At 44.7% G+C, this 27,048-nt stretch overlaps 1 protein-coding gene and 1 long non-coding RNA gene across 6 annotated transcripts in view; one reads left to right on the plus strand and one right to left on the minus strand.

Moving 5' to 3' along the window:
• Positions 1–7,896, minus strand: LOC130606289 (uncharacterized). Of its 2 annotated transcripts, none has more exons than XR_008973933.1 (2): positions 7,793–7,896; positions 1–498 (listed from the first exon to the last, which is right to left on the minus strand). It is a non-coding gene; the product is annotated as an uncharacterized LOC130606289 (long non-coding RNA). The 2 variants fall into 2 exon arrangements; XR_008973932.1 differs by lacking the exon at positions 7,793–7,896 and adding an exon at positions 879–1,976.
• The window catches only part of SEPHS1 (selenophosphate synthetase 1), a 25,226-nt gene continuing 5,422 nt past the window's right edge, over positions 7,245–27,048 (plus strand). Inside the window, exons 1-8 of one of the 4 annotated variants that reach the window (XM_057422500.1) lie at positions 7,245–7,334; positions 10,273–10,534; positions 13,658–13,761; positions 19,030–19,137; positions 20,013–20,167; positions 20,967–21,057; positions 23,884–23,983; positions 25,486–25,698. In XM_057422500.1, the coding sequence (XP_057278483.1) occupies positions 10,342–10,534; positions 13,658–13,761; positions 19,030–19,137; positions 20,013–20,167; positions 20,967–21,057; positions 23,884–23,983; positions 25,486–25,698 (964 nt within the window). In that variant the 5' untranslated portion in view covers positions 7,245–7,334; positions 10,273–10,341. Of the gene's footprint in view, positions 7,335–7,922; positions 8,142–9,177; positions 9,316–10,272; positions 10,535–13,657; positions 13,762–19,029; positions 19,138–20,012; positions 20,168–20,966; positions 21,058–23,883; positions 23,984–25,485; positions 25,699–27,048 lie in introns of those variants that run through there. The other 3 variants (XM_057422499.1, XM_057422501.1, XM_057422502.1) reach the window with 3 other exon arrangements.

Consider the following 27,048-nt stretch of genomic DNA (forward strand, 5'->3'; position numbering starts at 1 on the left):
GAGGCAGGTATCATTTCTGTGGCTTTTGCCAAGGCTTTTGATAAAATCTCACGTCAGAGACTATTAAAGTACCTTATCAAAGGTTAAAGGGGCAAAGTCCCCGTTTGGCAACAGAAAACAAAGACAGGGAACATCTGCTCCTCGAAGCAAAAAGGAGCAAACGCTGAGGCACAGCAGAGGCCACTACTGGCATCATTATTATTTATTTAATACCACTTGTGTATTAATGAGAAGCAAGAAGAAGAGAAAAATGAGGCAAGGGAAGCTGATAATAACACAAACTTACTTTGCTTTGTCAAAGCATTTTGAGGTGGGGGGAAAGCTATGCTGAGAGATGTGTTTTAACATGTGAAATATCACACCAAAGTTAAAGCTTTTGCATCAAAAACACATGCCCAGCCACACACACCAGTGGAAGTAGTTTCAGCACATTAAATCCAGCGTTCAAGCAGAGCTGAACCAGCTGCTCCCATTTTACCAGCCACTTCATTGTGAATCCTGCAATGAGGAAAAAACACAAAGATCACTTTCACTGTCAGTTCTTACCCTGGTTTTAATCAGCAAGATTTTCTCATGCTCTTGTGGTGCCACAACTCCTTGGTTACAAACATTGCAGGGGGAGGCTGCATTGTTTTGTTTAAACACAAAAGTTTCTGCTCACATTTAAGAAACAGAAAAGGGAGAGTTCAAATGTAGAGTATTTTGTACACGCCAAAGACGCAGAACCAAGTCAAAAGCTTACACAGATCAGAAACACTGCTTAGATTTAACCTGGATGTATTGCAACAAAGCACTTTGGCCAAGGAAATCTGAGCTGCTAATAATCCATGCTCTGAGTCATCCAAGGGAAAAAGACTGAAGAAATACAGGCCCTGCACCTGTAAAGGTGAAGGACATGGGTTGTGTTCCTTATGTCAGCACAGGAGGCAGTGGCTCTGATAAGACTGAGAAATTAGGAGGGCTCCATCTTCTTGTCTTTTTCCTCTTTGCACTTCCTAAGGTGTGCAGAGCAGACCCTTCTCATGACATTAGACCAAATCACTCCAGATTACGGATTCCTGCTGGAGATTTTGCACACAGATGGTGATAAAAGCCCTTGGGAATAAGAAAAAAATAGAGAAAAAAAAAAAACAAAATAAAAAGTGATGCCATTTGAGAATTTTCTAACTCTAGAAAACCATTACTTAACTCCAGGAAAATGTCAGATAAACCAGGTGGTTCCAGCAGTGCCAGCTCTCCCCAGGGCTGTTGGATCCATCACTACACTTTTAGGGTTCTGCTTATGATCCTGCATCAAAAGGGTGGTTTTTTTATGGCCCGGCACAAGCAATCCAGTATGTTCCTCGACTGTGTGGAAGACAACTTCCTTCTGCAAGTAATAGAGGAGCCGACAAGGAGAGGTGCCATGCTTGACCTTGTGCTCACCAACAGGGAAGGGCTCGTTGGAAATGTGACGCTCCAGGGCAGCCTTGAATGCAGCGATCACGAGATGGTCGAATTTGAGATCCTCAGGACAGTGAGAAGAGCGTGCAGCAAGCTCAGTGCACTGGACTTCAAGAGAGCAGACTTTGGCCTCTTCAGGAACCTGCTTAGGAAGGTTCCATGGGATATAGCCCTAGAGGGCAGGGGGCCCAAGACTGTTGGTTGATATTCAAGGATCACCTGCTACAAGCTCAGGATTGTTGCATCCCAACTAGAAGGAAGCTCAGCAGGAGGGCCAGGAGACCTCCTTGGATGGATAAGGAGCTCCTGAGGAAAATTTGAAGGAAAAAAGAGGCTTACAAAAGGTGGAAGCAAGGACAGGTGGCCTGGGAAGAGTACAGGGATGTTGTCCAGGAAGCTAGGGACCAGGTTAGGAAAGCTAAGGCCCAGTTAGAATTAAACTTGGCTAGGGATGTTAGGGATAACAGGAAAGGATTCTGTAGGTACATAGCGAATAAAAGACAGACTAGGGACAACGTGGGCCCTCTATGGAAGCTCTCAGAACTGGCTACCCTGGATTTGGAGAAGGCTGAGGTTCTGAATTTCTTTACCTCGGTCTTCACTGGCAAAGGCTCTGACCACACCACCCAAGTCGTGGAAGGCAGATGCAGGGCCTGTGAGGATGAAGACCTTCATATTTGAGAAATCATGGCAGTCAGGTGAAGTTCCTGATGACTGGAAAAAGGGAAATATAGCCCCCATTTTCAAGAAGGGGAAAATGGATGACCCGGAGAGTTACAGACCAGTCAGTCTCACCTCTGTGCCTGGCAAAATCTTGGAGCATCCCGGAAGGCATGCTAAGGAACATGAAAAACAACAAGGTGCTTGGTGACAGCCAGCATGGCTTCACTAAGGGGAAATCCTGCCTGACCAATTTGGTGGCCTTCTATGATGGGGCTACGGAACTGATGGATGGGGTAGAGCAGTTGATGTCATCTACCTGGACTTGTGTAAAGCATTTGACACTGTCCCACACGACATCCTTGTCTCTAAATTGGAGAGACATCAATTTGATGGATGGACCACTCAGTGGATAAAGAACTGGCTGGATGGCTGCACGCAAAGAGTTGTGGTCAATGGCTCAACGTCCAGCTGGAGACCAGTAACGAGTGGTGTCCCTCAGGGATCGGTGTTGGGACCGGTCTTATTCAACATCTTCGTCGCTGACATGGACAGTGGAATTGAGTGCGCCCTCAGCAAGTTTGCTGATGACACCAAGCTGTGTGGTTCAGTTGATACGCTGGAGGGAAGGAATGGCATCCAGAGGGACCTTGACACGCTTGTGAGGTGGGCTGATGCCAACCTCATGAGGTGTAACCATGCCAAGTGCAAGGTCCTACACCTGGGTTGGAGCAATCCCAGGCACAGCTACAGGTTGGGCAGAGAAGAGATTCAGAGCAGCCCTGCGGAGAAGGACTTGGGGGTGTTGGTCGATGAGAAAATGAACATGAGCCAGCCTCAGTGTGTGCTCGCAGCCCAGAAAGCCAACCGTATCCTGGGTTGCATCAAAAGGAGCGTGACCAGCAGGTCGAAGGAGGTGATCCTGCCCCTCTGCTCTGCTCTCATGAGACCTCACTTGCAGCACTGTGTGCAGTTCTGGTGTCCTCAACATAAAAAGGACATGGAACTGTTGGAACAAGTGCAGAGGAGGCCACGAGGATGATCAGGGGACTGGAGCACCTCCTGTATGAAGACAGGCTGAGAAAGTTGGGGCTGTTAAGCCTGGAGAAGAGAAGGCTGCATGGAGACCTCATAGCAGCCTTCCAGTATCTGAAGGGGGCCTATAGGGATGCTGGGGAGGGACTCTTCATTAGGGACTGTAGTGATAGGACATGGGGTAATGGGTTAAATCTTAAACAGGGAAAGTTTATATTAGATATAAGGAAGTTCTTTACTGTAAGGGTGGTGAGGCACTATATGGGTTGCCCAGGGAAGCTGTGAATGCTCCATCCCTGGCGGTGTTCAAGGCCAGGTTGGACAGAGCCTTGGGTGACATGGTTTAGTGTGAGGTGACCCTGCCCATGGCAGGGGGGTTGGAACTAGATGATCTTAAGGTTCTTTCCAACCCTAACTATTCTATGATTCTATGATTCTGTTCTATGTTCCCCTGGATGCACCGGATTCCCTTTCTGATCCCACATGTCCTCCAGCAGCCATTCCAGCAATGCTGCCCCAGCAGTATGTGGTACACGACTGCTGGTTGCAGCCACAGTGACCCAAAGCTGCAGCAGAGATGTGGCTCGCTGCTCCTCTTGGCGATTTTTGCTGGCAAAGCTGCTTTCCTGCCCCTTCTTTCCTGCAGAGACTGAACCTAGCACAGGCAGGAGGGACCAGGGGACATATGCAGATCTATGTGAGGATGCTTCCCCATGGCCCATGCCAAGAACTATGCTTTTAATTAACCAGTGCAGTCAGTTATGCTCAGTAACCACTTCCATACCCTGGTCTTGTTTAGTTTCAGCTCTAGAGGGTCACATCCATACCGGTACTAATGGGCTGCATGGATACCCCTGCATGTGTTTTCCTTCGTGGAGACCCTTTCCCACATTTCTGTCTTCAGATGTGGCCATCCTAACCTCAGAATCAAGGGAAGAGACAAGGTCAGACCCCGGCACAGCTCCCACAAGGCAGGTACCTCCCTCCCACTCCTGTACCTGACACAGGACATGAGGCAGCAACACCCGACCTCACTACTTTGGCATGAATTTGCATGTATTTGGCTTTTCTTTCAGTCATGTTAGCACCTGAAAATATTAATTTATTATTTTTTCCCCTAGAATAATTCCTCTATAATTTCTGCTTATTTCCAGGAAATAAGAGTCTACTCTCCTCTTGAGAGACCTCCACTTGCAACAGTGTGTGCATTTCTGGTGTCCTCAACATAAAGAGGACAAGGAACTGTTGGAGCAAATCCAGAGGAGGCCATGAGGATGATCAGGGGCTGGAGCACCTCCCATATGAAGATAGGCTGAGAAAGTCAGGGCTGTTCAGCCTGGAGAAGAGAAGGCTGAGTGGAGACCAGATAGCAGCCTTCCAGTATCTGAAGGGGGCCTACAGGGATGCTGGAGGGGGACTCTTCATCAGGGACTGTAGTGATAGGACAAGAGGGGAGTGGGTTCAAACTGAAACAGGGGAGGTTCAGCTTAGATATAAGGAAGAAGTTCTTTACTGTGAGGGTGCTGAGGCACTGGCACAGGGTGCCCAGAGAAGCTGTGGCTGCCCCATCCCTGGCAGTGTTCAAGGCCAGGTTGGAAAGAGCCTTGGGTGACATGATCTAGTGTGAGGCGTCCCTGCCCATGGCAGGGGGCTGGAACTGGATGATCTTAAGGTCCTTTCCAACCCAAACCATTCTGTGATTCTATGAAAACATGATCCAGGCCCCTCGTCATCGTTGCCCCCCCCCCCCCAAAAAAAAAAGAAATCAGAAAGGAAAAAACTGTAAGTCAGGGCTTAAATATCAGCCATGCTCATTTCTGCTTTTACCTCCCCCTGCTTTATTTTTTTTAAATGAGGCACTGGTGGTAGAGGCAATGGCTAAATGGAGAAATGTAAGATCAGAGCATCCCATTACCACTTCTCAAGGTACTTAAGGTTTTTTTTTTCAGATTGAAATCCTCTACCAAGGAGCATGCAGACATGATCTTGAGGTCATTCCCAACCCTAACTATTCTATGATTCTACAACACAAAGCCAACACTCAGCAAATCAGCTTGGATCAATGGCAATCAGATGTCGAGATCTTCTGCCCCCTCTCTCTCTGAGAGGAGGCAAAGGCACTGAAGAAGAGCTCAAATCCTAGGTCAGGACTGCAGCACCACATCCTTGATTCATCTCTGCTGTCAAAACCATCAGTCCAATGCCCCACAGCTGCTCATGGAGAAACAACTCCTGTGTGTTGAGCTTGAAATGCTTCAGGAAATCAACACAGAGAGCCTGAAAATCAATTAATTATAAAAATAATTAGTGACTTCCTGAAGGTGCTGGGAGCTTCCATGCGTCTATGGTCCTCTACACCACAGGCCAGGGGTGCTATGTTTGCTTGGAGATAAAAAGAGTAATTAAAATCAGGTAAGAAAAGCAACATTTTAATTTCTTCTCTTTCTACTTGTTTTTAAGCAGGGTTTTTCAAAGAGAAGGCAGGCTTTGAATTAATGGCAATTATTTAATTAGGTAATTAATTGCAAATTACAAGAAGCAACGTGCCTTTTTTATCTATTAGCTATGTAAAACGGGTCTTATGCTATCTGTAACTCTGAAATCATAGAGTCACAGAATGGCTTGGGTTGGAAAGAACCACAAGATCATCCAGATCCAAACCCCTGCCATGGGTAAGGACACCTCGCCTAGACCATGTCACCCAAGGTTCTGCTCAACCTGGCCTTGAATACCACCAGGAATAGAGCATTCACAACTTCCTTGGGCAACCCATTCCAGTGCCTCAGCACCCTTACAGTAAAGAACTTCTTCCTTATATCCAATCTAAACTTACCCTGTGTAAGTTTGAACCCGTTACCCCTTGTCCTGTCACTCCAGTCCCTAATGAAGAGTCCCTCCCCAGCATCCCTATAGGCCCCCTTCAGATACTGGAAGGCTGCTATGAGGTCTCCATGCAGCCTTTCCTTCTCCAGGCTGAATAGCCCCAACTTTCTCAGCCTGTCTTCATACAGGAGGTGCTCCAGTCCCCTGATCATCCTCATGGCCTCCTCTGGACTTGATTCTGTATTTCTGTAACACCTGAGGGCTCCTCTGGCTCTGTGCTCCTGTCTCTGCATCCAGAAAAACTGAACACTGGCCAAATTTTGCCCACCATCAAGTCAACCTGTCCCTCTTGGGGTCCTTCTTGCCAATCTTTTGTTCACAAGATGGATCAAACTATATCAGAGAAGGGCAACAGAGCTGGTGCAGGGCCTGGAGCACAAGTGTGATGGGGAACGGCTGAGGGACCTGGGGGGTTCAATCTGGAGAAGAGAAGGCTCAGGGGGGAACCTCATCGCTCCCTACAACTGCCTGACAGGAGGATGGAGCCAGGAGGGGCTGGGCTCTGCTCCCAAGGAACAAGGGATGGGACAAGAGGAAACAGCCTCAAGCTGCACCAGGGCAGGTTTAGAGTGGATATTAAGAATTTCTTTACCACAAAGGTTGTCAAGCACAGGAACAGGCTACCCAGCACCGTGGTGGAGTCACCGTCCCCTGAAGCGCCCAAAGCCATGTACATGAGGCCCTCAGTGACATGGTTTAGAGGTCAGCTTGGCAGTGTTTGGGTTAACGGTTGGACTTGACCACCTTAAAGGTCTTTTCCAACGTACTTGATTTCATGACGTTAAAGGGAACGTTTTGCCCAGTTTCTGTAACGTTCCACACGGATGCAGCACCCTGTGTGAAGAGCTCAGGCTCCCCTCAGCTCCGGCTGAAATTTCCCGCCCAAAAACCTCCCAAACCCAGCGCTTTCCTTACTGAAGGACACCACCTCCCACCACCGAGTCCCACAGAGGACACGTTAACACTGGGAGCGCGGGGGCTCTCCACGCAGAGCCCACCACCACCGCGTCCTCTTCTCTGTCACACACCGGGTCCGCGCTCAAATCCCATTTAAAAACGCGTTTTGCTCCCCCATAAACCCACAGTGCCGGGGGGGGGCGGGGGCGCGCCGCCTCTACGCGGGAACGCGCGGAGAAGCTGGCTGGAGCTGATGGGGAACGGGGCAGAGCGGGGCGCGCGCGACCGGTGAGCGGGAGGGGCGGGAACCGGAGGGGAGGGGGCGGCGCTGAGGGAGCCCGTCGCGCCCGGTGCATTGTGGGACTGGGCTGGGAGTCCCGTTCGCGGGAGGAGGCGGAGGGCGAGGAGGCGAGCCGGTAAGAGGGAGACCTGAGGAGGGAGGGGGGGTGCAAGGCGGGGAGATTTAAAGGGGAATTCGCCTCCGCCGTTAATGCTAGGCCGGGCGCGAGGGGCGGCGGCGCGGTGGCGCTGCACGGGGTGAGGGCTGGCCGCGGGCCCCGCCGCCCTCCCTCAGCCCGTCCCCGGGGGAAGGGCGGGGGAAGAGTCTGGGGGGGGGGGTGCGCTTCGCCGCGCTGCGGCCGCTTTAAAAGCACATAGCGCCGGCAGCGGGCGGGTTAAATGTTTCGTCCGCCGACATTTTTCTTTTCCCTCCCTCCTTTCCTCCCCCCCTCCCCTTTCCTTTTTCCCTCACAGATCGGCGGGAAAGGGGGGAGGGGGGGAAGGCCTGGGCCCGGCGTCCCGTGCCGCCCCCGCGTGCTTGAATCCGTCCTAACCCGCCCTGCAAAGGGTTAACCCCGCCCCGGTGGCACTGTACCTGCGCGCACGTGTGCCCCGCGCTGGGGGTTGCAGGTTCGACCCCCGCCCGGGTGAGGACGGGGAAGCTGTGCGAGACCAGCTCTGCGCTGGGAGCCGGTTGCGTTCTTCCTCCTGCCCCCCCCCCACCCAGCCGCCTCCTCCTCCTCGCCGGCTGCACAAAGAGCAACAGTGGAGTGAAGGCCCTGGGTTGCCTTTAAAGGCAGCGGCTGGGAATTTAAGGTGTCCCTGAGCCATGCCTCCCCGCAGCGCTGCTCGCCGCATGCCGTGGGTAAATGGATGTTGCAGTTCCTCGCCCTGTAGGTCTCGGGTGGTTGTGTTGCTGTTGTTTGCTTTAGGGTTTGTTTTGGGTAGGTACCGAGCTCCGGTTCTTTCTCGTTCTTCCCCCTGTGCTCTCTTCTCTCTGCTCTTTAGGGAGGCAAGGGTTAAGCTTTAGCTTTTAGTATTATGCCGTTCTTTTAAAGTAAGAAACATCTGGGTTACGAGGTGCTTTCCTCTCCTGGGGTGGGGGATGCCTAACGCGCAGAAATTGCATGCTTGCGCACTGACAGGAGTCACAAGGAGCTTGGTCTTGTGGGAAAGGTTACTCCCATGGTAGCCTCCGAAGTACACAGTTGCATGCAGGTTTATTCACATCTTCATTTAAAAGTTATTGTGCGCTTGTGGAGGTTTTCCATTGAATAAATTCGTCTTGTTTGTTTCAGTATTTGTTTTCGAAGGGGGGAACTCTGTCTCTTTACAGTCCTCAAGGCTGCAAAAAGTTCTTGGTAGGCTGTGGCCTCTGAATCCTTTCCTATGTAAGTAGGTAGGGGGTGCTAAGCATATTGCAATTAGTAGATAGATGAGGGGGAAATGTTTCCCTTGTGGGGCAAGCTGCTTTTTATACATTTCTGGAATTAATTAGAATGAAGTGTTAAAAAACACTGAAGGGGGGGTGGGAAATCCCCCTCCTTGAAAAGCTTTTGTCTCCCTTTTCTGTTGACAGGTTGTTTTCCAGACACTATCTTCTTTTCTTTCATTGCAAGCGTTTAGTGTCTTGCACTGGAAGACAACAGCAACGAGCTGAATTCATTGCTCATCCAAGACACGTTCTTCTAGCTAGAGTTTGGATTACTGCCCGTGCCTGGGCTTTGGAAGATTGGTTTTAAATAAGCACCACACCTCCCAGAGAAGGAGGGAAAGCACCGCAAAGGGGAGTCAAGCTCCACATCAGAAGCTCTCAGGGAGCTTAAAACTTCAATTCTGACAAAGTGTATTCAATAAATCGGTAGACTTAAAGGTTTATGGGACAGATGCACTTATTATAAGTGATGTACAGTGGAAATCAGTTGCACAGTGTGTACATTTACTTCTTATATTTAAAGCAGTTGAATTCAGTGAATACCAGTCACTTGTATTCATTTCTTTTCCTTTTCAGCTTAACCTCATAACGATGTGACCATCAGTATCAGACTTTGTCAGCGATGCTGCTGAGCCCTGTGCTTGTTGTTAGGCAGGACCCTGCTTTCTAAGAAACTCCTGCAGGCAGGTCGTTTTTAGTAATTCCTGAAAACTTTTCTGGGAAAGATGTTTTTTATCACAGCCATTCCTGTTTAGGAGTCAGTAGCTTGGTTAGGCTTCTTATTAGTTTTGGAGTGTGGTGTATGTGAGTCAGAGTGGAAAAACATTCTAAAATTAGCCATGCATTGTTAAGAATTTTATTAAATGAGTTGCATCAGTGTCTTTTTACGTTACCATTTTAATGGGCAATTCTCTATTCTCAGCCCTAAAAAAAGGGCTCGAGAAGCAAGAAACTTTTCAATGTTTTAATGTCTGCAAGCGTGCTAAGAGGTGAACTGGCATGTTTGTAGGTAAACCAGTCTGCTTAAATACAGCCTCTTTGTTCTTCCGTTACTTGTATTAACAGAACACTGGGACTGTGTTTTCCCCCAAAGAGAACAGGTGTATTACGGAGTTTCAGCTTCTTGCATCAGAACTGAAGCCAAGCCATGATTTGAAAAGCATCTTATTTTTGAGATTAATATGTTAATGTCTAAAATTATGACCCTGCACTGAGCTGAGTACAAACATATGTCTCTGCTGAGTGGGTTGCAGGATCAGGGTCCAGGTTGCCTTTTGGAAATTGGCCTTGGTGCTCTGGGAACTATTACTTCTTTCATTACCTCTTTGTTAAATGAGGGCAGTAAGTGTGTTAAATTCTTTTTAAAATGAAAAACTTATGCGGCATATCTGGAAAAGAAATGCACTCTGATCCTCCTGACATAGGCAGAGTTTTAAATGTTGGAAGGTATGAAGAGGAGTCGTTCCTTTGTAGTCTTAGAGAAACAAGTTGTGTGAGATGTGCCCACCTGTCTTAACATGTGAATGATGACATTAAGTGCTTTCTCTTTCTTTTAAACTTTGCTCCATGTGGAAAATGTGTTGTCTTGCAGGTCCTAGGAATTTCTAACATTCCCAATTCTCATTTCTATTTCTAATTAGACTGATCAGCAGAGAAATTGATCCCGTAGCTCTGGGGTAGGAAAGGCCAGCAGTGTGTGAGAGAGAACCATGTCTGTGCGGGAGTCATTTAACCCAGAAAGTTACGAACTGGACAAGAACTTCCGGCTGACCCGATTCACTGAACTGAAAGGCACGGGCTGCAAAGTGCCACAGGATGTCTTACAGAAACTGCTTGAATCTCTACAAGAAAACCATTTTCAAGAAGATGAACAGTTCCTGGGGGCAGTTATGCCCAGGTTGGGTAAGTAATTGCTTCTATAGACATATGTTGGGTCATCTTGGTGACATGATCTCATTTGCAGTTTGTTTAATCAGTTTGAAAAGTGTGTGTTGTACAATGCATGCACAGTGTCCAGAAGTCTGAAGAATAAATCTCGTGTTGTCATTTGTTGGCATCTGGGATACAAGAATATTAGTTTAATTATTTAACATCTTGCAGTATGCTCGACTACAAAGAGAAATCAGTCAGGAGTGGCCATTGTGATAGGCACATGCTTAAGCGTTTGTCTCTTCTTCCCTTTCCCCAGCAGATGCTTTGCAAACTGAAGTTCTATCATTTAATTTCTGGACTTTTCTATTAATACATTGCCTTTGGAAATTTATGCAATGAATGCAATAAATTTTAAGCTATTAGATGACTCACAGGTGAAGTTCCCCTCTCCCTCCCCTCCCTGCTGTTCTTGGGTCAGAGAAAGTGAGCAAGAGAAAAATCTCGCTTCAGCTGATGGGAGCACATTGTTTCACAATTGTCATTTTCCCTTTCCGTGCTTTCCTTGTTCCCCACTCTGCTTCACCTGTAGAAGGTGCCTGGGAAAGGCTGTCTTTCCAAGACCTCTCTCTGCTTGACAGCTTCACTTTCTCTCTGATATTTGCACAATGTTGCAAGCAGTAAGGGAAAGCAGCCTGCACAAGCCACCTACGTGGGGAACAAGGCGAATGGAGGCATTTTCATACCAATTACTGTACCTCATATTGATATAGATAAATTAATGTAGATAATGTGTTTAATGACACTTTTAATTCTGTCTATTTACTCAGCCCTATGTATTCAGTCTCTGCTTTGCAGCCCAGAATGATTATGGTTTTTCCTCAACTTAGGAATGTCAATGTAACATTTATTCTGAGTTATTTAATTATCAACCTAGTGTCCAATGGCCTTATTTAAAATTATTTTAATATTGCTAATAGCCTATTAGCAGGCTAACGGGTTGCAACCTATTACTCTGGTAGAGATTGAATTCAGTGAGAGATTAGTAAGGAACCCATGTTCCTGCTTAAACAATGGGGATCTTTGTATGAAATATCTAAGCAGCAATTGTGTGTGGAGCTGGGGGGGGTACTATAATTTAATATTCCCAATGAAGGACACTTCCAGCTTTTTTTATCCCCAGTTTGCTATTTAAAGGTTTTTGCTAAATTAAGTTGTTCACAACAGCATTTCAGTTTGGCACATTACTAAAATCGGTAATAGTTTGTTTTAGATTAGTTTATCTAGCTGTTTGTTTTTTCTCTTACAAACTTACAGGATCTAAACAGTAGAGGAACTGCAAATAGATTTTTCTCCAGGTATACGAAAAGGTAAAAAGCAGACTAGTGCAATCAATACATAGGTGTGATATTATGTAACAGGAAATCTGTTAGTAATAGCAAGTGAAGAGTTCAGATCTCTTCAAAAATATGCTGTTGTGATGAGTATCCTTTTAACAAATGTGTCTTTAGACAAGTTTGGTGTGATTTGCCTCTGATGCCTTGTGCATCAGGTATAGAAAGGTAACTGTGCATCCTGTGCATATGCACAATGCTTTTGAGATGCAGTCAAGAGGGAAGTTGCCAGTAGCAAGCTCAAGCTCACTCCTCCTTAGTTCTGCAGCTGGTGTTACCCAGAGCAATCTTAAATATGGCTGTGAGTATATTTGTCAGTAGGAAACTGAGTTTGATATTAATTCTCAGAACTGTTACGGACCTTGAAATCGCTGTTTTCAGTCACCTCTCTAGATTAACTTTAGTCCGTCCTTGGTGGGACAGAAATGTAGCCGCAGAAGGACTGTCACAGCCCCTTGGCCTGTGTCAAACAGCACTTCTGCTATCGTTGTGAAAACCTCACAGTGACATCAGTCTTGCAGCATTTGGCATGTATAGGTTAACTGAGGGAAAACAGCTCCTATACACAAGCCACTTCTCTGTAACTCCTTACATGCACTTCTCTGGAGACATTGGACCAGTGTGTAGTGTGGGTTGATAGCTTCTATGGAGGGTGTGCAACTCTAAATTACTGCTTACAAGCTTCTGTCAGCATCCTTTCTTTTCCTAGGCTAGATCTAGTGCTTCCATAGGCAGGAGAGGCCGAGATCCTCTAGACCTACATACCTGCTCCCTGGCAGACCTGCTCTGTGTCCTTAGTAGGACTTGATGGAGCAGCTCACTCTATTGCTGTACAGCATACTGCCAAATACTGGCTTGTAGGTTTTGCTAGGTAGTGTGTTCTATAAATCCACGGGGAAAAATGACTCTGTGGCATCTGCTCCCTGAAAACTGGCTGGTTCAAGACCTTTGCCCTGTGAGGTATGCACAGCTTGCTGCCAGCCCAGGTAGGAGGGAAGCTATCTGCCATTGCCACGGGGATATCGACAGGGAGTGCAGCTCAGGTCGCATGTTGTGATTTGTCACCTTTTGTGCAGGCTCTTGCATCACAGCAGATGCCACATGGTTTTAATATTGCTTATTCTGTCTGAAGTATCCAGCAGCAGGGTAGAGGCTGTGCTTGGTAGTGTGGCTTTCCCAAAGGAGTTTCCATATGCAGCAGGTCATCTCACAGCCTCTCAGCCTCACAGAAGTAAGGCCTGGAGCTTAGCCAAGTTGCAAAAGGTCCAAGTGGGTGAATCGTCTTTCACTGGGGACTTCAGCTGTGCCTTGGGCAGTTCTTTTTGTTTCTGCTGAAGTAAGGAAATGCCTGTTAAGAGAGGTTATGTCCTTTTAAAACTGTCACTATGATTTTGTTGAGAACACCTATTGAGTGACAGGAAAACCTATTTGCTTTTGACAGTATCAATGTATGTAGCTCCTCTTAACTTTAAATGTACATACATTCAAGCACAGATGTTCTTAATGCACTATTATTATGCTGCAGAAGAAGCAGAACACTGTAGTTCAGCCCTTTGCAGTCCTATTCAAGTCAAGAGTTGTCATTTTTTGCTTGGTTTTCCACTTTATTTGTGCTATGTGCTCGCTAAGGAAGGAATTTGCCATGTCTGTTTAGGCAATATTCAGAGTTCTGTTTCACAGGCATGTTTTATCTGTTGCTCCTAACAAGAGAACTTGTAGTTAAGAGCAGACTTAACCTCACTGCTGGATTTCTGTCTTGCAGGAATTGGGATGGACACGTGCGTTATTCCATTAAGACATGGAGGTTTGTCGTTGGTGCAGACAACAGATTATATTTATCCTATTGTGGATGATCCTTATATGATGGTAAGTTGGCTAAACTTAATTGTTATCAATATGGCTGAGTTGATTTGTGCTTTTCATTTACCAGTCTTATGGCAGTTTTGACCATTTCTTCTAGATGTGCAGTGCTTCCCTGAAGTGTTCAAGCGCAGGTTTGATGGGTCTTGGAGCAACCTGGTTTAGTAAAAGGTGGCAGGGAGTTGGAACTGGGTGAGCTTTAAGGTCCCTTCTGGCCCAAACCAGTCTGTGATTCTAATTGACTAACTGCAGTCTGAGACTTTCCTAAATACACATGAAGAAGGAAAGGCGTAGTTTCATCCTTAATCTTTTCCATGTTGTCCAGGAATGCTGCAGTGCTGCTTTCTATAGGTTGAAAGCTGGGAGAACTGCCACCTTTAATTCAAATTTCCCTCCATCTGTTGTTCTGTGGGATTTGGCTTGAAAAAGTGCAGAAGGAGGAAAAGGAGCTGTCTGTGAAGCAGCAGACAGTAAACTCTGCTTAAGAGCAGAACCACATTTTAATTGACTTTTTTTGAGGTTCTGAAACAACCAGGCAACGTGTTAGAACTGGAAATGCCTAAATGACAGTAGCTGGCAGTAACACCTGGCAACTTCAGGGTGTTTTGTGAACATCATTTTACCTCTGTCTGCAGACAGTAAAAAGTTGAAAGAACTTGTTGGAAGTCGTGTGCACTTGGACTTTGGTTCCTTTTGTGTCTCCGTTTCAAGTAGTCAGCCTCAGTAAAGATTCCTCTTTGATGGTATGTGTGGTGGTGATCAGTATTGACTTGAACAGAAGGTCATGATGAAACAAATGAACTTTAAAGGAAGGACTTAGTAAAGCTGTAAAGAATTCTACAAGAGTTGTTTGTTAAATGAAAGTCAAGAAATGCTGTAACTCATGTTTCCTGTGGTTTGGATGTGACTCCTTTGCTTTAAGGCATGCTTTTACTGCCGCTTATGCGATTGCATGCTTTATTTGCTGTAGTTGGTTGTTCTGTGAGACCCACTGGATAGGTTTTAGACATGCAGTTTGAGATCAGGAGTGACTTTCTTTCTTAAGCATGCTTGCCCAGGTGTTGCGCACATATGCGAGCCTGGCTCCTTGGGTTTCTGTTCCAGAGGAGCTCTCTTACTGCAGACTGAGCAGCCAAGAACTCAGGCTGGCTTCTGTAGTACAGAGTTTTTGAGCTCACCTGAGAAACCCGATTCAAGTGGCTTGCTTTAATATCATGTGGGAACTTGTCTGGAAAACAATAAATAGATATGTTGTTGGAGAGCTTTGTTCAAATTCATCAGCTGAGAAACTCTTTTCTCACCTTGTAGCAAAAACTTGTGTGGGACAGCGTGAGAAGTCTGTGGTGAAGGGGGAGGGCTGTTTTGTTTGGAGATACAAAGGGCTTGAGATGCCGCAGGAGTAGATAAATGAGCCTGTGCCCAGATGAGGTTTAGGCCAGTGTGGCTGGAGTGGAATGTAAGTTGGCCTTAGTCCAGTTTTAGTGGTTGCAATCAAGTTACAGGCTATACTGTGATCCGCATGCACCAGCAGCTGTAACTTTGGTATTTTCTAGCTCTCAAATCCCACTTTTCATTCTTGTCAACATTCGTTTTAGTGTGGTGGCTTGTCCCTTCCTAATCTTCTTGTAGATGTGTATTTCTTCTTAAAAGCCGAGAAGAGGGATTCTGTCACAAACCTTGCTGACAGCTGCAGTGATGATTCAGCAGGGTTGGAGCTGCTGAATCCTCTACTTGGACCGCTCTGTCTTGGGGACTAGAGTACCTGGGGCCAGTATAGATTGCCATATTCTTGGGTGGACCAACATCAGTCAAATACAGTTTGCCATGTGTTTTATGGATTGTTGTTGAGAGCAGAGGAATAGTGAGACTTGGAAGTTTTGAGTTTCTGTCCAGGCTGTATAAAGGGTGTGCTCTGCAGTCCTCGCTTAAAAACAAGACCGCTGCTGCTGTGCTCCTCCAGCTCCTGGTTTCCCTGTTTTCAATCTGGATGCCCCCGGACCAATGCTTGTTCTTACCACTCTCTTGTTTTCGTTATCACTCTATGCAGTCCACACTCTGCTCCTTGCTCTTCTAGCCTATTTCCTTACGTAGTAAACTCTAGGCTGTTCCCTGGTTTAGAGTCTCTTCCTTTCTCTGTGCACACTGTCTTAACTGCAGCTCCCAATCTGATCTGCCTTTCTAGCTCGTGGGAGAGGAGTCAAGGAGGGAATACCAAAAGTCCACATGGACTCAAGCTGTGGCAGAAGGGTGCTGTGGCTGAGGAGGGTAGAGCTGCTTGTGGACTCTGCTGAGCTTCAGGTTTCTACTTCAGAAAACAGCCTTCTCTCACTCTCATTGCCTGTTCTAAAACAAAGTTCTGCAGTTATGTGCAAAAACCTCTTCATTCTTTTGCCCTTTCTCTTTGGCTTTGCTCTTGAAAACACTCAGTCCATGTTGTGCAGAGTATCTCTGGGATGTTCACTCGTAAAATCTGTATCCAGTATAGGACTGTTCAGCTGAAATGGACTGATACTGGAAAAATGAAAAGCAACTGAAAATAGGTTTCATAGGAAGTATCAAGCCTCTGGTAACAGGACGGGCACTGACCTCTGTTGTGGCACGTCAGACACCTTCAGAGTACAGGAGCAGGAAACCAGCTGGTTTGAGAGTGGACTTCCTTCCCCCTCAATTCCAGGAGCCTTCTTGGTGCTCTTTTAAGAAGAAGCTCCACTCTCAACGGGGGGTGGATGCCTGATACTTCATCCTTTGCCCTTAGTTCTTAGTATTGCACATAAATACTTGTGTTCCAAGGGGACCAAGCAAGCAGTAGTGTGCAGGATCCAGCCAGGTTGACCCCTGTGTGTGAATCCTGTTGTGTTTATCACTGCTCGAGAGCTGTATGTTGTTCCCTCTGCTTCTTCAGACTCGAGACTTGCACTCCCTGTATTTGTTTCCATAGTGATTTTGCCAGTTGGCAAAAGCAGTGTTAGGCTGACCTCTTACTACTGGAATGGAGCACTGTTGTCAGTGTGGTTTCAAAAACTTATCTGTCATTCCTAAGAGGGCATAAACGAGCAGTTTGCTTGGTAAATACTGCAGATAGCTGAGAACAGTCTGATAGTCCCCTTCCAGAAAAGGGAGATGCCAGGCTTTAGTGTTCTTAAACATCTAGAGTTTAACAGCCAATATCCATCAAACCTGCAGTACACAGCTCTCTTGTCTTAATAGCTTAAGATTTAAATGATTAAAACATATTGCAGTTCCAAATGGAAGGGATTCCCCTGATGCCACTGGAAGCTCTTGAATTTATGAAAGAAATTGGGATTATATCTAATTGTGATTTGCAGGTGTTATTTCATGTCATCAGCAAGTGAGGTAACTGCCTGAAAATACTAATCTCTATGCAAAACTCCTGGATGTGTGATTAGACTGTAGGGTTTTGGAGAGGGTGGAAATGTGTTTTGATTCAAACCCCACCATTTGTCATCCAAGTAAAGCATCTTTCTGTAGGCCAAACTCTGTCAAATAAATGTGTGTTTGTTATCAAGGTTCTGTTGTTTCTGAACTTCATGAAAGCACAGATTTATAATGGTAATACCAAATGTTGGTTCCAGTTGTGCAGCTGTAAACCTAAACCAGTTTTACTAAAAATGTGTGGAGTTTTCCAGAGTAACCCAACAGAATTTGTCCTGTATTTTAAAATGATCTTGCCATGTCCTAGGGCTCATTCTGTACCAGAAAGTTCTTTCTCTTCATCAGGAAACTTGATATCTTGTCTATGTTGGGTTTGTACCCCAGTGAACCCTGACTCAGGTCCATTAATGCAGTAAAATTAGAGTAGCTGAGCTCATGTGATGCAAGTGATGCCTTCTCAGTTCTGTCAGCTTCATGACTTTGTAGAGGAATCTTCAGCACACGACCAGTTCTGTCTCTTGGACCAGTTTTTGTTAGTGGTGATGCTTACACACATAAAAAGAGAGGAAGGGTGTTAGAGCACCTCTGCTATGGAGACGGGCAGAGCTGGGGTTGTTCAGCCTGCAGAAGAGAAGGCTATGGGGAGACTTTAGAGCAGCCCCCAGTGCCTAAAGGGGGGCTATAGGAAATCTGGGGAGGAGCATTTTACAAGGGCATGTAGTGACAGGACAAGGGGAAATGGCTTTAAATTGAAAGAGGGGAGATTTATATCAGATATCAAGAAGAAATTCTTCCCTGTGAAGGTGGTGAGACACTGGCACAGGGTGCCTAGAGAAGCTGTGGCTGCCCCATCCCTGGCAGTGTTCAAGGCCAGGTTGGACACTGGGGCTTGGAGCAACCTGCTCTAGTGGAAGGTGTCCCTGCCTGTGGCAGGGGTTGGAACTGGATGATCTTTAAGGTACCTTCCAACCCAAACAATTCTGTGATGCTATGAAAAGTGAACAGAAATGTATGTGTTGTAGCAAGATTCAGTCTTGTCACTTGAACAAGTGACAGAATAGATGTTTCCCTCGCTGCTCAAGTGGTGAGGGATGGATATGGCCCCTCACTCAGTAGCTGTGTGTGCTCCTACATGGTGACAAGGCCAGTTCCTGGGAGCCCTCAGCTCCTCAATCCCTGGCACATGCTCTCTTTGCAGGCAGCTTCTTACTGATGTCCTGACATAAAAAACACCCCAGTGTGGCTGCCTGCTGCAGCACAGCTGTATCTTCCAGGAAGAAGAATACCCTCCTAGAACCATGAGTGTAGACATTGCCTCCAGGGTAGTGCAGAAGAGCAAACAGCTTTCCCTTCAAGGTCCCTGTCTCCTAAGTATTCCAGTGCGGAAGAGGTACAACAATGTATGCTTCTTGGATTAGCTCCCTAGCAGTTGTGAATGGTATACAATGGTCATCTTCAGTGTGTACTATTGAATAAAATTCCACTGTGCTGGAATAAAATTAATTGAAACATATCAGATTAAGTAAACTGAGCTTGTTATCACAGCTAGGCTTTGTCAAGCTTAACTTCAGCTTTCCAAATCAGGCAGCCACCCTAACCTCAGTGTGGGATTCCCAGGTAGTTGGTGAGAGTATGTTGACCAAGACATGGGACGACTTTTCTCCTTACCTGTAAAGGAAACCAGTATCTGCACTTTCTAGGTGGGCATATTGCACAAAATGCATCGTACGCCACATCCTTGGCTGGGTTTCTTAATGTGGGAGCATGTAGAATAAGCAGCTGTCCCAGGGTGCAGAGTTAAGCTGGGAGTGTTGTTCTTGGCAGGTGTTTGAACATCCACAAACATTCCTGCAGGTTTATTTTGTCTTTGTTTTTCCCCAGGGAAGGATAGCATGTGCCAATGTCCTAAGTGACCTTTATGCCATGGGGGTCACGGAATGCGACAACATGTTGATGCTGCTTGGAATTAGCAATAAAATGACAGATAGGGTAAGATTTTTCACTACTTTCTTTTGAAGGAAGTCCCAAACAGCTGAACATCTTGGAATGTCTTTACCTTCAGTGTACTTTCTCCTCAAAATTTGAACCCTTTTAAAGGAGAGATGGTTTTATTGAATGTTTCAGTTCATAGCTTGGGTCTTGTCTCATAAACATTCTGACTTCACTTGCTAAAGGCTTGGGTTTTTTGTGGCATTGTAATCTGCTGCTGCTAATACCTTCATGTCCACCAAAATGGGGTCTCTGCCTCCATTGTCAATTCAGGACAATATTGCTCCAGTGCAGCATTTGATTACCAATTCCTCCATCAATCTAGATGGATACTTATGGTCTGTAACAGCTCTCTGAAGCAGAAAAAAAATGAAATAATTTCTTTTTTCCTTTTTTTTTTTTTTTTTATTTTTGCTTTCTCCTTTTCTTCCCCATGGAAGTTACAGGCATGTGTTTTGCCCTAGAAAAAAAGGGATGTTTAGTCTTAGAAGTAAGTTGAAACTTCACTGGTTAGTGGAGGCTAAATGCAGCTTGGTTCAGCTTTGCCTTACTGCGTTGTGCTGCAGTGCTGTGGCTGTACCTGGTTACAACAGCAGGATAGTTGTTCTGAGTTTCCAGAACTCTGATTTCTTTACTTGTATGTGACTTTTTGGAGACTCTTTCTTCAGTGTAAGAGTGTCTCTTCATTTCTATTACATAGAGCTGTAAAACCATAGCTCTGTGTGGTAATATGGCCATTTTCAGGAGGCCAGCCTCTTCTTGGGGCTGGCTTTTCTGTCACGAGTTATTTGGCTGCAGTGATTAAAGCCCTCAACCAGTCTTGAAATGACTAGTACTGCTGTGTATGGAACTCTGACTTCTGTTTTAATCTCTAGGAAAGAGACAAAGTGATGCCTCTAATTATCCAGGGTTTCAAAGATGCAGCAGAAGAGGCAGGAACATCTGTTACTGGTGGCCAAACAGTGTTAAATCCCTGGATTGTTTTAGGAGGAGTGGCCACGACAGTCTGTCAGCCTAATGAATTTATAATGTAAGTTAAATCACTAAACAATCAAAGGCACTGGCCTGAAGGGATACAGTAAAAATCCTTTAAATACTCTGTTGTGATCTTGTGATCTGTCTCCTGATGAATAAAGCAGTCCCTTCTCCTGCTCCCATTTGTCCTTAGTGCTCAAGAGATACCGCATCTTGTGTACATATTTGCTTTCTTAAACAGGATGTCCTTTTACTTTTCCCTATCCTCCAGTATCTTTTGATCCTATTCTCCTTTTGACAGGAGAGTTATGCTTCTGACCTTTAAAGGTACTGAAGCCTGGTTTTGGACATAAATTTCTGTCATATTTACACATCCATTTTAAACCATCTCCCAATTAGCCTATTAATGGCTGCAGAGAACTACAGAATTGCTGTCTTTACAGCTTTGTGTCCATTTAACAGTAGCTGATTTTGAACGTCCCACTGTGGCATGTTACACTACACAAATGAATTTGTTCATGGTCCTAGTGCTGGTTATCTTATGCCCCAAATAAGGTCAGTCTTTTTCCCTATCCTATCTTAAATCTCCAGTAAACTGAAAGAAAAGATGTAATGTCATGTGTCTGACTGCAAACATTCTTGTATTCCAAGAAAGATTAGCACTTTTAAACAAGTCTGCAGCATTTTGCTCAATAATGTGCATGGCAATGAGTCCCAAAGTGTAATCCTGCCATTAGTCAGTTTAGCTGTGGAACAAGATACATGGGTCTGTGAAAACATAACTATCAGCACTTATTCCTAATAATGTGTGTGAATCTCACTGTGTAATTGATATATGAATTCTTTGTTTTCAGGCCAGACAATGCAGTGCCAGGAGATGTGCTTGTATTAACTAAACCCTTGGGAACACAAGTGGCTGTAGCTGTTCACCAGTGGCTAGATATTGTGAGTACACTGCAAAAAAAGAACTAGGGAAGAGGGGTGTGAATTAAAGGTGACCTTCTTCATTCCCTCAAAATGGCAAAGTTCAGTGGTGTAATAAGTACACTGAGGGAGTGATCTACCACGTCTTTCTCCTCCTTCCTCAATGTCTCAGCCTAACCTGCTTATATACAAAGTTCCTTTGGAATCAAGGCAGTTTGCTGTTTTGTGGTTAGTGAGCCAATCTTAATTGCATCTAATTCTTAGTTAGTTCTCAAGTATTGCTGTAATAAACAACATTGTTTATCAACAGAACAACAGACTGGAACCCTGGGTAAAATTACGCCCTCCTCCACCTGCTAAAGTAATCGGCAAAAGCTTATTTATGTCAGTTAGGCTAAGATTGCTGTCTGTGTTCATGGGCTTTCTGCCTCTGTATGTGGAAATGTATCTACGTTTCACATGTATTACCCTGTGCATTCAGTAAGAATATTTCTAGCAGCATTATGTATATAGACATACTTCCATCTGTTACTTCAGGCAAAAATGTAACTACTGAACTGAAAAGTGACTGCAAAATTGGCATCTGCTTATGTTGTCTGGCTCCCAGTTATGTGTCTTCAGGATGAGAACTGCTCAGTTTACACTTTAAAAAGATCCATCTTTTCTACTTTTGGGACTGCTGAGCCAATAGACTGGCAGAGGAGTGAGCTGGAATCTACTTAGTTTTGGCAGTTAGCCACTACATTGTCATTTGAATTCTAATTACACAGCTCGTGTTGGCAAAAGTGGGAAAGAACCAGCTTAAACTATCATTGAAGCCTGAAGTGTGAGCAACAAGAAAAAGTCTTTTTCTCCTTCTCCATAGGGCCTAGACTGGCAATTCTGACCTCAGCAGAATCCTGCATTTTCCTATCAGATATAAAGATCAGGGCCTCAGATAATCTTGATATGAAAATGAAGTGAAAGAACAAGACACCAATTTTACAGTATGTTTTCTGGCCATAATCTTCTTAACATATGTGTTATTGTGCTGACAAAGAGACTTGCAAATTAAGGACATTCTGAATTTCCACATATTTCAAGTACTTTTAATTTCCTTGACTGTCAACCAGAAACACCTTCTGGTCTGATAAATGAGGACAACAAGGAAATCAATCCTCTTATTACATGTAAACAGAATATATCTTTGATTGTGGTAGGAAAATCTCTGAGTAGCTGTGCTGCCTTTTTTTTGGCTTTGTTCCGTGAAAGAGCAGGGAAAGTGAAACTAGAATTACCCATCACAAATTCACCCATAAATCAAATTTTGATAGGGAATTTGACATGGTATTAAAAAGTATGTGGGAGAAGGTCCATAATACAGCAAGTTTTTGTATAGGCAAGAAAGGAAAACTGGAGCGTAGAGAGATGTGGCTGCAACACAAAAAAACAAACACCAAAACAACCTAAAAGCTGAGTTTTTTTAACCAGAGCAGTAACAAATGAGCTCCCAGTAACAAGTGAAAGGAAGATCCATAAAGAAACAAAACTTACCCTCCTTGCTTGGTAGCTGCCAGCATTATTGCAGTCAGGCCCCAGCTGTGTTCCTGGCAGCAGCTGTAGGGTGCAAAGGAAGAGACTGCAAAGAGTGTGCAGGGAGCTGGGCCCCACTGAGGGCTGGGTTAGGGATGTGCTGGGGGTGATGGAACTGTTCACTGTGGTTTCAGCTGCCAGGCTGATGATCTGGATTGATTCAGCTGGGCCACAGCTGGGGACTGGCATCCCTTTGCCTTTTCCTCTTTCAGCTAAAAAGCAAGATAGGGCTTGCTGTGCTGTGCCCCTTCAGAAAGGGTTCTACAGACCCTTCTTTCGAAATCTAAGCTTGCTTTTACAAGTTGTTTAGGGATTTTCATGAACTTTTCTGCCTTTGTTTCCGTTTTACTAACCAAAGAATGTAATTGCTATAGTGGAGAGGAGCTTAATTTGTATCTTACCTGTGTTTGTGGCTCTTCCAGCCTCCACCTCCACCTTGAGCAGCTCATTTGTGATATCTATGGAATGGCCTTGTGGCTTCAAACATCCTATTCTTACTTACTTCTAGTTCTCTGTTATTTCCAGTACAAAAGAAAAAGCAAATTAAACAAGGTTGTAGTATTGCTTCTAACAGTTAAATGGTTACTTTGTTTCATTCTGAATCTGAGATTACTTCAGGGTCCAACGAACCAACTGCCCTTTATAAAGGTACCTGTTCCTAAATTGCTCTGAGACCCTTTTGGGATGAAAAGCTTTGCTTAAAATGTGATGGAGACATGAATCCATACAAGACACCAGAGAATAGGTGGAAGGAGATCCTGGTATTAAACTGGAAAGGAAGTTTATGAAACTGCCTTAGTCCTAACTCACTAGAGCAATTACATCCTGCCTTAGTATGCATTCCTCAGACCTGGACTTGTGGATGTCAGTGGCCGTTCCTGATCAAAGTGTCCAGATGGGAGATCAAGAATTTTTCCTTAAAGGCCCAAGAAGCCAGAGATTACAAATCTCAACGTCAGCCACAAAGTTCTGTTTACTTGGCTGCCAGAAAGTTGCTTTGAAGAAGTTCTTTGCCCTGGGGTAGGGTATTCCACTCCTCTCTGCTGCTGAAAGCTTAGTGCCTAATTGATCTTTCAGTTCACTTTGCTTAGGAACAGCAGAGTAGAGCACCACCTCTGACCGATGAACCTTTGCCCCTCTGAGTTAAAAAAAAAACCCAAACATTTAGCTGAGTTAAAAAAGTACATTTTGGCTGAAGGGATATTAAGTGGTAAAGGTGTATTTTAAAATACACATCTGCAAATCTAAAAGAATGATCTTTATTTTGTCCATTAGCCAGAAAAGTGGAATAAAATCAAACTAGTGGTAACGCAAGAAGATGTAGAACTAGCGTACCAGGAGGCGATGATGAATATGGCACGACTGAACAGAACAGGTAAGAAGAGAGGCGTGTGTTGGGGAGGCAAATGGGAGATGGGGTTTATCCAGTTCCATACTTAATTCCATTTCATTGCCACAGGGAAGTGTGACACAGCCACTTCATCCCTCCTGCCCCATAGTTCTGTCGTTCACTGTTTGTGAAGCAAGCAATTTAAAATCAAACACCCTCTTTTAATTACACAGCAAAAGCACAAATGCTGCTGGAGATGATTATGACTCATGTGAATGCTGCAAGTAACATCCCAGTGAGTTAGAGGATGTTTTAAAGGGCAATATATTGGATTTGTTCCTTATTTTCTGAGCCTGGAGAACTTGTGAGGCCTGATTGGAAAAATTCAGAATAAAAAAGGCAAAGCTTTTCAGTTTTGTACACTTCAATTTAAATTACTGCTTTTTAATTTTCTTATGTCATGTGCTTCACAAAGTGTGGAATGTGTAGCACATGGTTGTTGGGGGGTTTTGGAGTTTTCCTCTTCTGTTTTCATAGGTGTTTGTGGTGTTTTGTTTGTGTGTTTGTTTCTTTTAAGTTTGCTTTTATCCTGGAAATTTTAGTCCAGGATTTTCCTTCTTTGTTCAAAGTACCCTTGGAGGAGTGGAGAATTGAACTAGGTGTTCCGTTACTTCTCAGTTGGAGGAACAGGGATAATGAAATAGCTCTTCTCCCATTTTATTCAGTTTTCATTTGGCATTTGTTGTCATGTCACTGGTTTTTCATTCTTTCTCTAAGTATTCCAGGACAAATAAATGACCAGGATTGTCTTGTAGAAAAGAACTGGGGTCCTACTCACATATATAGAAGCAGCAAAGAAGGGCAAAACATTCTTGGTTTTGTTTTGTCCACTTACTCTTGTCAGGCACCTTTAACAATACTTAAATATTTTTAATAGGAGCCATTGTCCTTCATGCAGAGATACCCTTTTCCCACCCAGGGCTCTGTAGCTGTAAATGCCCAGGAATTCCATGAATGCATAGATGGGAAGCTGGGGCCCTTCTCTCAGGACCTGCAGGATTTGATCTTAAGCTTTAAACTCAAGTGTTCAGAACTTAAGTTCTGATGTGATGGCTTTATGGAGTGGCAGGGGAAGAGATGTGAGAGAACTGACTCGAATAAACCTGGTCCTTGCCCTTACTGAAGCAAAGCTGAGCTCAGAACCTCTCTGGCTCTCAACTTTGGATCTGCAGCAAATCCCTAGTTCTATAGACTAATACAAATTAGTAGCACATGTCTAATGGAGCATGCTCATAAATATAACTGCAGTGCTGAATTTTCAGCATGATTTAATACCTTAAATAGAATTTTTTTATGGGTTAAATCAGTATTGGTGAACTCCAGTTCCCTTCAACCATGATTTCTTACTTTATTAATTTAAACAGTAACCCAATTTGAATTAAAGGTATGCAACTTCATTGAAACTATGCATAATGTTGTTGAAGCATTGCTTTGCCTCATAACTTCCTTTCTGGTTTGGTTTTGGTTTTTCTCTCCCTCTCTTGTAGCTGCTGGACTCATGCACACCTTCAACGCTCACGCAGCTACAGACATTACAGGGTTTGGAATCCTTGGGCATGCACAGAACCTTGCCAAGCAGCAGCGAAATGAGGTGTCCTTCGTTATTCACAACCTTCCTGTTCTTGCTAAGATGGCTGCTGTCAGTAAGGCTTGTGGAAATATGTTTGGCCTCATGCACGGGACTTGTCCGGAGACTTCGGGTAGGTGACACTTGTACCACTCTCTTCCTTCCCCACACCTCCACATTAGAATTTAGTAACTTTACAAATGTACAAACCATGTGTTTTGCATTCTTGCATTCAAAACCACAGTTGGTTTGGCATACAGCCAAGCTAATGAGCATTATTAGCCACACAACTGTTCACAATTCACTTGTTCAGTCTAACTTCCAAACCACCATCCTATTCTGAATGCCTTCTGCTTCCTTATGAAACAGTATTACACAAACCCTTGCTGTATCTAGAACATTTGGCAGTTAGAAGTTAGTGATGATTCTGAATTCTTTTGAAACCTGATTTGTTACACTAGCTGTTAACTCCAGAACAGCAAATAGCTGAAATTCCCAGCACTGCTGACAGGCTTTTCTCCACAGTAAAGCCACCTGCAGTAGGTTTGCCAGCCAGATGAGTATGGGTTTGGTTCTCATTATGGGTATGTGTGAAGTTTAGTGCTGAATGGACCAGTCTTGGTGATTGGGGGCTTCTGTTCACAGAATACAGACACCCAAGAATATAGATTTTTTTTTTTCCCTTATATTTATGAAATCTGACATTAAGGGACTGTGACTCGCAGCAAAGAAAAGAAAAAAGAAAAATAATTTGTTCTCTGATCCACTCGTTTCACTTGAGTTCTCTATTTAAAAGTGCTGCCACTCACAATATGATCCTATGACAATGAATACAACAGATGTGTACTGAGAATCGGGGTATGGACAAACAGTTAAGCCACCATCAGGTGATAAGAACTTCTGATGGGTTAGAGATTGCCCTGTTATTAGTGTAGGCCACTTTGCCAACTGGCTTGATCACTGTCTTCTCCTGGATGTGTTTATGCTTTCCCTTGAATCTTCTGTCCTGTTCTATTTTGTTTATCTTGTTTAATCTCACTTCTTTTGGGGAAATGGAGAAGATACAGCAACAAATCTGTCTTTTTCTCTTGTCTCATTTCCCCACCCTCTTCCTGCTCTCCAAAAGTGTTATCCAAGTTCTCTGCAGCTCACAACTGAGGGGGCCTCTTGAAGCAAAACAGTCTGAAGATCTGGAAAGAAGTGTCACAGTGAGAGCCATAAACTTCCCCCCTAGTGAATACACAGCTTACCAGGATCTGCTGAACTGTTCCTTAGCCATCTGTATTTAAACAGACACTCTGTCTTACAGCGACAGTGTGGCTCAGATGATGTGTAATAGGATATGGGACATGAATCCTTTCAAGAGTTCAAATCCACTGTCAGTCATCAGGGACCAGAAATATCTGGTGGCACTTTGGCAAGCTGCGTCAGTAAGGTTGGTAGTACCAGACAGATTCTTACTACCCAGGAGCCTGCACAACCA

The sequence above is a fragment of the Pezoporus wallicus genome, unplaced genomic scaffold (genome assembly GCF_028554395.1).
Source record: "Pezoporus wallicus isolate ANWC-B61680 ecotype Strahan unplaced genomic scaffold, APGP_CSIRO_Pwel_v1 contig_3058, whole genome shotgun sequence".
Lineage (NCBI taxonomy): Eukaryota > Metazoa > Chordata > Aves > Psittaciformes > Psittacidae > Pezoporus > Pezoporus wallicus.